This window comes from Aristolochia californica, unplaced genomic scaffold, assembly GCF_029961685.1.
Source record: "Aristolochia californica isolate CCGP_79_NKW_82.1479 unplaced genomic scaffold, dmAriCali1.0.hap1 SCAF_12, whole genome shotgun sequence".
NCBI classification, from domain to species: domain Eukaryota; kingdom Viridiplantae; phylum Streptophyta; class Magnoliopsida; order Piperales; family Aristolochiaceae; genus Aristolochia; species Aristolochia californica.
In genome coordinates this window covers 24,571,326-24,580,884 of record NW_027181793.1, presented here as the reverse complement: position 1 = coordinate 24,580,884, position 9,559 = coordinate 24,571,326, and the positions used below count along the sequence as shown (strand labels likewise).

Genomic DNA, 9,559 nt, shown 5'->3' with positions numbered 1-9,559 from the left:
TCATCTTTCTCAAACAGGATTGTTGGGAGCAAAACCTGTCAAAAATCTAATGGATCCATATGTTGAGTTGAATGACGGAGATAGTCCAATGTTAGAAAATAAAACCAAATGTAGAAGTTTGAGTGCCAAACTACTTCATGCTATAGTCACTTACCCGAAATACCTTATATGTAGTGGGGGCAATCAGCTAATTTTTAAACAAACCTCAAGAAATTCATTGTAATGTTGTAGTCAGAATTTTGAATTATCTACAAGGGCATGGGAAAAAGGTTGTGCTATAAGCCACATCAACATCTAGACATAGTTGGTTATTCAGATGCAAATTATGGTGGTTCCAAATTGGATGGAAGGTCAACAAGTGGCACTTAGATAAAGTGCAAAGGCAAAACACCCAGCCTATGATTTTGAGTTTCTTTTAAATGCTCCTATGAAGATTTCATGTGATTACCAGACAACTAGAACTTTATCAAGGGCTCATGAAAACCAGATAAAATTGTAACGGTATATAAAGAACGAGGGCTCCCATGGGGGATGAGTTGAAAACATAGATTCACGCTTCTGCCATATAATATCCATTTCAAATCGTTTTATTTCATTTGAATTTCATATCTGTGAATCTAATGATCAATAGGCAAAATAAACCATTTCAAAAGTTGTCCTCACGACCGTCTAGTGCTTCTCTTTTGGAGATGTAATCAAATGATGCAATGAGCTTGCTTGGATTTGCATCCCTACCACGAACTGAGGTTCCTCTCCGTGCCCTTGTTGAAGCGGCGGCGCCATGGCCGTGGAAGAAGAGATAATAGTCTTGCTGAACAAACCAGCAGAATTACCCCACAACAGCCTGATAGACACAAAAATAAATTACGTCTTACCTTCAAATCTAAGAGAGTAGTACATTTTCCTTTTGTGGCTCACAGCATCTAATAGTCAGTTCTAGTTAGATGCAACAGCAAACAGAGATGTTTGTTCACTTGAAGATCACAATAAACACCAAAGAAACTAATATCACCTTTCTCTTTTGAAGACAACCAAATACAAAATCAGTTTAATCATATAAAATTTCTATTTTACAAAAGCTTACCAGCCAAGCAGGACTATAAGTCGAGCCACAGGTGCTGAAGGCAAACGTTCACCGAGAGCAAAAATTCCAGCTAACACACCAGTTACTATTGATGCCACTGCGGCACAAGTAGACACCACGATTGCCCTTCCATACTTAAATCCGCGAGTCTGACCAAATAATATTTAGCTAAATACCAGCACAAATAGTGAATGAAATGATATTATCACCATGGAATGAAAAGATGACTAGGCCACATAAACTCAGTTTGGATCTGCTTCACTACTAGACTGTTTCAGAAGAAATTTATTTTTGTTCCACAATTTGGCTTAAAGTTTGGAGTTATCTGTGGATTGGGCCTCCACTCAAAAAGCCATATGGTGGGGTTTCTACAAAAAGGTCAAGTGTTCGAAGTCTCAATGGGGCTGAAGTTAACACACTAACATTAAGAAGGGGGGAAAAAATAGAGGCTGAAGTTAACTTCTAGAAGTGTGATAGGTTACTTTTTCCCTGGATCAAGTACACAATAATTATGGATCGTGGTCAACAGCAAACGGATGCAGAGAGCAAGTATAATATACAGATAAAGTTTGAAAATACCTGATATACAAATCCTGTCCCACTACAGCTTATACTAACAGAAAGGCAAAATGGAACCAACTTGGAGAACCCCTGTTCCATGAAATTAAATCTTATCTTTGATATCACAGACGCCATCCTGCATATTATGTGCAAAAACATTACTATATTTAACTACACCATTCTTTGATGCTGTTTTTGAGGAAATAAAAGAATGGCATGCGGCTTTGTCTTTTTCTTACTGAAGAAATGGATCAGATTCCGCAGCAACAACCATTATGCTCATAACTCCATTGAAAGAGATGTAGAAAGTCTGTAATACATTCTCTCAGTGTATTGCACATCCTATGATGGTTGGCCTCAAATAAATAGGAAGATGCAAATGAAAATGCAACTCAAAACTTCAGAAAGAATAAGCAGGTTTAGACTAGAATCTTTGATGCTCAAGGATGTGAGGAAACTATCAATCCACCCTACTTCACTGATAATAGCATCTTGTACATAATAGGGAATGACTAAACACAACAAGAAGTTTTTTTTGAAAAAGAAACACAACAAGAAGTTTTTTAAGATGAAATCCTCCCATAGGAAAAAAAATCAAAATGGTCAAAAGAAATATTTGAGAAAATGTTTGAAAAAATGAATGTTAATAGAAGGGACACACTTAAGATAAAGCCAATATGTGATTCTGTAAGGAAATAAAAAAAAAGGGAAAACAAAGTACCTGAACAAAATGCCTGATTCCAGTCCAAATATAATTTCCTCAACAACTTCTGCGTGCACCTGTACATTTTCCATTGTCAGCATATAAAAATAGCACGCACAACAAAATCAAATATACAAACAAAAGAAGAAGAACTCAAGCTTAATGCCATTTCATGAAAGCACAACATGTTCAAACTTCCCAACTCATGCTCCAGTCTATGGCCTTTTGTACAAGCCGGAGCCAAATATTGAGAAGAACCTAACTCGAAGTATACAGGTCATGGTTAACTTTCTGTGAAATAAAATAACCCAATGCAAATTAAACTTTACAGAAGTGAGATATATCCAACATAACTTCAATAAAAACATTACTACAGTCACTAGAAATCAAAATATTCATAGGGAGAAAATGAAACATGAAAAAGTCAATCAAATTTTCTGAAACACAGTGACAGAAAACAAACTTTAGAAATCCTATTGCTGTTTTGCCAGTATAGCCCATATAACCAGTGCTAATTGGTTTACTTTTGTTTACCTAGTGCAAAGTTTTATATTGATTTTTGTAACACCATTTTCTTATTTAATACAACCAAAAACTTGTCCAATACTGACCAAACAAATAAAGAAAATCCCAAAATCAGATGGTTCATACGATATCATACCTACAAACAAGATGGCAACGACGAAAAGGAAAAGTGGTAGGCAGAAAACAGACAGTGCAGGAACTTCTTGCTCCTCTCCTCCAATACCAACTCCTGCAGAGTATAAAGGCCAGGAATCATTATTATCACAATTATGACCAGCTTGCAATCCTTATTTTATCAAGAGGTTTTTCTTTTAATAGGTTAACTTAGACTACCAATGTTCGGTTTCTGGCTGTAATACCAAAACCTGCATGAACATACAGCCAGATTCAACAAAAACCTCCAAGCGTGAAACTTAGAAACTACACCAAAGTATATCAAACAAATTTCAAACGAATTACACGGTAATTATGCAAGCAACTTTAGCTAGACTTTTCACACACTTCTTCATATAAAAATTGACAGATATATAAATAGATAGATGGATTGTGTGTGTGTGTGTGTGTGTGTGTGAGAGAGAGAGAGAGAGAGAGAGAGAGAGAGAGAGAGATAATATTGGTAACCAATAGAATCTACCAAAACAGAGTGATTGAGATACAAATCTAATCCGAGAATGAGCCTTAATATCAGACAACATGAACAACAGATAAGTTAACGTAGAAATATCAACTTAAACCTGTCCAGAAGAAGACAACTAGTATAATATGTACGAACCAAACATAAAAGCTAGCCATTGGAGACACTCACCGGTGCAAGTGATAAAGCCTAGAGCATCATCAGGGCGCCAACAATATCCATAAGGAAACCAATAACCCATGCTCTGTTTAGCTCTACAAAAAATAATATGAACCTTAATGTCGAGCATTAGGGGAAAAAGGAGAAAATATCCACATGTGCACGTTGGAAAGTAGACAAAAGCGTTCCAGATGATAGCAATTATTAAGTAGACCCAATAAAAGCTAATATCAAAAGAATAGATGAAACTGAATCGAGAAGGAATGAAACTATAAAACAGATTCAAACGGCGATTCCAATACTTATTCCTACTATCCGCAATCCCCTGAACTTTTTTTCTGGACCAACAGTTTAAAACTCTAAAATAAAAAATACAAGAACCTAGAAAACTAATATGTCCGGAAAGTGCAAAAAAAGAGTAAAAAAACGCAAAAAACACGGAGAGGCCTATCCCAATTCTCAACCAACAAATAGGAAAAAGGACCCATAAAGCCACAATTTTTTTAAAAACAAATCTTGACAACAGCCTAAGAAAAAAAATAAACAACGACAAATAAATACCCTACTTTCAAAGATCCGAAGGGAAGAAACTTCATTTGATTCCTGTACCGTAAGTTTGAAGCAGAGAGGAAGAAGAATGATAGTGCCTTTCTTCTGCAAAACCTTTCCGATGTTATTTCCGGCCGTTGCAGGGAGTGTCCGGCAAATGGGTTGCGACATCTTCTCTCAAACTACTACACCCCCCGCTTCAACAAAGAACTTCTATAATTATTTTCACCGATAAGAGATCGAAACGGCAATTGACATACGTATCGATTAGTGCGAAAAGCTTCCCGTGCCCGTGACTGGCTTTCTGGTTAAAGGGGGATTGATTAGAAGATGCAATGTTTTGATTGATTTCCTTCCGTTCCCTTCCCCGTTCAAAAGGGCACTTCCATGAATACCAAGTGCTATTTTGCTGGTTATTACTTGTTTGGTTCTGGTGGCTCTTCTTAATTCGACCGAGTTTGGTCGATTGGCCACCCGGAGACAGTACCGCGGTCGGAGGCGGACGTCATGTCGTCAGCCGAGCCACGAGAAGGAGGCGGTCTGTTCGACGGATCTTCCGTTAATGGCGGACGATACCAAGTCCAATCAGGCCCCTGCTCTGCTAGTCAATTGAGTTAGGTATACCACACCCACTATAAGATTATTATTTTTTAAAATACTTGAGGAGTATCTTATCTTTTTACGTCAATTTTGACGAAGAAAAAATTTATAAGGGCGCGTAGGCATTTTGTAAATTCATTTTAGAAGGTTATGCAGGTATTATTTTGAACAATATGGGTAAAATTTTCTCATTTTTAAGGTAATTATACCACAAATCTCTTAAAGCAAGGAAGATTAATATGATCACCAACGAGGGCACGCAAGAATCAACGCATTGCCCCGACATAATTCAACTTAAAACAAAGCAAAGCAGATGCAATAGAATGAATTTTTCAATGCCTTTCTTTCCTGTTTGAACTGATGATCCATAAAGATCTTGCATTACAGTCATGGTCTAGATAACTTTAGTTTCAATCCAGACGAACCCTTCGAATCGTTTTAGTTATCTAACACGGGGGAAAGAAAGAAGAAAAGGGTCGAGAGAAATTCCATGCAAGGATTTTTTTTCTTTTTAATGGAACAAGTTGGACAATTTACCAGCAAAGATTCGCAGAATGAATGCTGTCCATACTTGATGATCGATACAGACGCATGTTTTGCTGCTTTCTGCGGATTCGCGAATTAGTGCGGCAACCTTTCGAAATCTGGTGGGAGAATTTTAGCCCACTGGGTTTTCTTTTTCCATTTCACCAATGTTCACATTAGTTCGTTTAATCTTATTGTTGCAGAGCTATGTAACTCTTCACATTGTCTCTGAATCTACCCAGTACGAGGACGGAGACGGACTCTTTTAGCTTAAACGGAAAATTCTGTTCTGCAATCTGTTTTCTGAAACTGTTACGTATCTTTAAATTCTTTAACTTCCATTAGCTTTAATATAACGCAAACAGAAAATACACGCTTATGGGGTTTCAACTTTCAACTGGATATTTCACTGAAAATAAGTGCTACTATTTGACACGATGACCTGACAAGACTCCATTAATCTGGCCATAAAAGGGCCCCTTCTGCTCACCCTTCTTCTTGCTAAATGCATTTCAAGCAGAAACGGTAAGTTACAGCTTGTCAGCTATTCAACTTTAGAGGACTGGAAATCTTGGATATCACGTCATATGATGCTTTTCCAGCAATGGTGAGACCCACATAATGTTCCTGTTGATTATTCATGTTCTATTGTATAGAGACGCATAATATTGTAAATCAAGCAGCAATCTACTGGCTTAATGCTTCATTTTTTTAATTTACAGAGATTTGAAGGAAAAGAACCAGAAACCTAAAGAAAAGGAAAGACAACAGGGCAACACAATACTGTAGAGCTATGCAAGAAAATATATTAATCTGATCCTATTGACTCTTCAGAGCTTACAATATATAACCGGCATTGCCTCTTCTTTCCATTCATCTTCAGTTTCTTTTCTTCTATATATCATTTCTGGTTTTCTGTCTGTCTCCAACAGGAGGAGCTGAATCATGACCTTATGACCATACTTTGACACAGTTTCTCTGCTCAGAAGCTTCTACCATGGCTGTGAACTCCCTCCTCCTGATCATCTGTTCCCTAATCTTGTCTCAGATTAGCGCAGCTGCCAAGATCAGGCACTTCAAATGGGAAGTAGGTGCCTTGTACTCCACGCCCGACTGTGTTGAAAACGTCATTTTGGGGATAGACGGGAAGTTTCCAGGGCCAACCATCCGAGCACAAGCCGGTGACACCATTGTCGTGGAGCTCACAAATCATCTCCACACTGAAGCGGTTGTCATCCACTGGCATGGCATTAGACAGGTTTGTTATCATACTAAAGATTTTTTTTTTTTTTTTTTTCTAACATCAGTACTGATAGCAACGTCAAGCCACAGTTCTCTCTCACCTGAAATCGTTGTTCTCGTTTCAGATTGGAACGCCATGGGCGGATGGAACGGCATCCATTTCTCAGTGCGCCATCAACCCAGAAGAGTCATTCGTTTACAGGTTCAAAGTTGACAGGGTAAGCGTCGCCTTCATCTCCTCCTGCTACTGATCCATACCAATTAATCAGAAGTGATACTCAAAACACATCTCTAATCTCGACCTTCGTTTTGGTGGTCTTCTAGCCTGGAACTTATTTCTACCATGGCCACTACGGAATGCAAAGATCCGGCGGTCTATACGGCTCACTGATAGTCGACGTCGCCAACGGCGAGAAGGAGCCATTCCATTACGACGGCGAAATCAATCTACTTCTAAGTGACTGGTGGCACAAAAGCATCTATGATCAGATGGTCGGCCTCTCCTCGAATCCATTCCGTTGGATAGGAGAACCTCAGGTATGAAAATGAAAAGCTTAGTTTCTTTATTGTAAAATGTGGGTGTTCTGGGCATCGAGTCAAACAGCCTGGAATCACCTGATCAATGCGAAGAAAAGATTCCCAGTACCAGGGAACTAGCGAAGAAATTAGTTATACAGAAGAAAGTTGCATTCTCCATTTATTTGTTTATTTCTGATGTGATGGTCCGTGGGTGGTGAAGTCTCTGCTGATAAACGGGAGGGGACAGTACAACTGCTCGCTGGCGGCGAAGTTTACGAGCGGAGCGGTGGCATGTCCGGCGAGGAACAGGACTTGCCAAGGGACCGCCTTCTCTGTGCTTCCAAACAAGACTTACAGGGTCAGAATCGCCAGCACCACGGCCCTTGCTTCTCTCAACTTGCAAATAGGGGTAACTTTTTTCCCCTTTTTCCAAGAAAGGTTTTCGATTAAATAAACTCTTCCTCGTGAATTCAATCAAGTATTGTTAATCTCCATTGCACGCAACCAAAAGTGTTCTTGCACCACTCCTGCAAATTTTCTTCATTTCTGGCAAGTTTAAAGCGTTACCTATAAAGTGGCTAGCCTCTTTTCTATTTGAAAACATCTAAAAAGACTCAGCCAACCCGTAGAGTTTTTTTTAACTTTAAAATTGACGCCAATTGCGGTAGAAATACAAAAGCTAGGAGGTCGTGACTTTTGTTTTCTTCTTCTCAGTCGATAATCTACTGAAGACGGCAATATTTTTTGTCTTCAACGTTGGACACCGCGTCTAAGAGGAATTGAATAATGCAAGTACCTACTAACTCCATTATCAATAGAGTCATAACTTTTTCTATTTCTTTTGGTTGTTCCATTCGTCCAGTACCACGATTTTAATTGATCACCGAAGCAGATTGAATCTGGGGAATCATACTTTGGTTTTCAAAGTTAGAAAAAACCGTTTGTGAAATTTTCTCAGTGGGGCTAACGATCTTTCGGTGACCCACGAAATCTGGCGATCTTCCATTTGTCATCATTCCTGCTGGGTGGGCTAGAGCTTTATTCCTTCGGAGACATGCTTCCCTCTTTGCCCATGCTCCACTTTTTTTAAAGCAGGCTAATGCTTCTGCACTTCTTCTGCTCGACAATAACTGATCTGAGCACGACTACTAGGCCCAGGTGTAACACCTCACCTGTACCACCATGGCTCCAATGAGCCATGAAGGTGGCTTTTGTTGATGATAGATGATGTCTGCACTAACTCATTTCATATATTCCCAAAGAGTTCTAGACGCACAGTATCTAAAAGTGATCATAGCTCGTATCATTCTGACTAACGAAAAATATACTTTGTTGTTGTCTTTCAGAAGCACAAGATGTTAGTGGTTGAAGCTGATGGGAATTATGTGCAGCCGGTGGCTGTAGACGACATGGATATCTACTCAGGAGAGAGCTACTCTGTGCTCATTACAACAAACCAGAGCCCTTCAATGAATTACTGGATTTCACTCGGTGTCAGGGGAAGAGAACCAAAGACCCCACCAGCCCTTGCCATCTTAAACTACAAGCCAAATTCCCCTGCAAAGCTTCCAACTTTACCTCCTCCTATGTCCCCACGTTGGAACGACTATGAACACAGCAAGTTCTTCTCCAAGAAGATCCTTGCTCTGCAAGGCACTACTACACCCCCTGTGAAGGCGGACCGCCGGATCATCCTCCTCAACACCCAAAACAAGATCAATGGTTTTACCAAGTGGGCCATCAACAACATCTCCCTGGTGTTACCATCAACTCCTTATCTAGGATCCCTCAAATACAACCTAAAAAATGCATTTGATGCTAAGAGACCACCTGAAGATTTCTCAAACGACTACGATGTCCTGAAGCCTGCTGTTAACCCAAATTCGACACTAGGCACCACGATTTATTTTCTCCAGTTCAACAGCACAGTTGATGTCATTCTTCAAAACTCAAATGCCTTGGCAGTGAACGTGAGTGAGATACACCCCTGGCATTTGCATGGGCATGACTTTTGGGTTTTAGGCTATGGAGAAGGTAGATTCACAGAGAAGGATGTGAAAACCTTTAATTTGAAGAATCCACCATACAGAAATACAGCAGTTGTCTTTCCATTTGGCTGGACAGCCTTGAGGTTTGTAGCAAACAACCCTGGAGCTTGGGCATTTCACTGTCACATAGAACCCCATTTGCATATTGGTATGGGTGTAGTTTTCTCAGAAGGAATTCGGCTTGTAGGTGAGATACCCAAAGAGGCCTTGGCCTGTGGGAAAACAGCAAATGTCCTGATGGATCCACATCCTTGAAGAGAATAATTATTCTATCCTTTCTTGAATAGTTATTCATCTAATGGTTTTTGCTATTCTTCTGCAACTGCATGTTAGTGAAGCTCAGTAAGATGCAGATGAGATATTATTAGTACTGATAGTGGAAAGAGAACAAAATTTGAGTGCGAATACAG

General features: G+C 39.4%; 2 protein-coding genes across 4 annotated transcripts; one reads left to right on the top strand and one right to left on the bottom strand.

Moving 5' to 3' along the window:
• Nucleotides 1-571: 571 nt before the first annotated feature.
• LOC137945653 (probable magnesium transporter NIPA9) lies at nucleotides 572-4,799 on the bottom strand. Of its 3 annotated transcripts, none has more exons than XM_068791615.1 (8): nucleotides 4,233-4,799; nucleotides 3,679-3,761; nucleotides 3,010-3,102; nucleotides 2,367-2,425; nucleotides 1,885-1,955; nucleotides 1,664-1,781; nucleotides 1,085-1,233; nucleotides 572-844 (listed from the first exon to the last, which is right to left on the bottom strand). In XM_068791615.1, exons 5-8 carry the CDS (start codon nucleotides 1,926-1,928, stop codon nucleotides 670-672), a joined length of 486 nt encoding a protein of 161 aa, XP_068647716.1. In that variant the 5' UTR covers nucleotides 1,929-1,955; nucleotides 2,367-2,425; nucleotides 3,010-3,102; nucleotides 3,679-3,761; nucleotides 4,233-4,799; the 3' UTR covers nucleotides 572-669. The 3 variants fall into 3 exon arrangements, with proteins under 3 accessions (XP_068647716.1, XP_068647715.1, XP_068647717.1); XM_068791614.1 differs by having other exon boundaries at nucleotides 4,276-4,799; XM_068791616.1 differs by lacking the exon at nucleotides 1,885-1,955 and having other exon boundaries at nucleotides 4,276-4,799.
• Nucleotides 4,761-9,556, top strand: LOC137945652 (L-ascorbate oxidase-like). The gene is made up of 6 exons (XM_068791613.1): nucleotides 4,761-4,833; nucleotides 6,273-6,598; nucleotides 6,708-6,800; nucleotides 6,907-7,119; nucleotides 7,322-7,510; nucleotides 8,448-9,556. The coding sequence occupies exons 2-6, from the start codon at nucleotides 6,338-6,340 to the stop codon at nucleotides 9,402-9,404; spliced, it is 1,713 nt and encodes a 570-aa protein (XP_068647714.1). The 5' UTR covers nucleotides 4,761-4,833; nucleotides 6,273-6,337; the 3' UTR covers nucleotides 9,405-9,556.
• The last annotated feature ends 3 nt before the right edge of the window (nucleotides 9,557-9,559 follow it).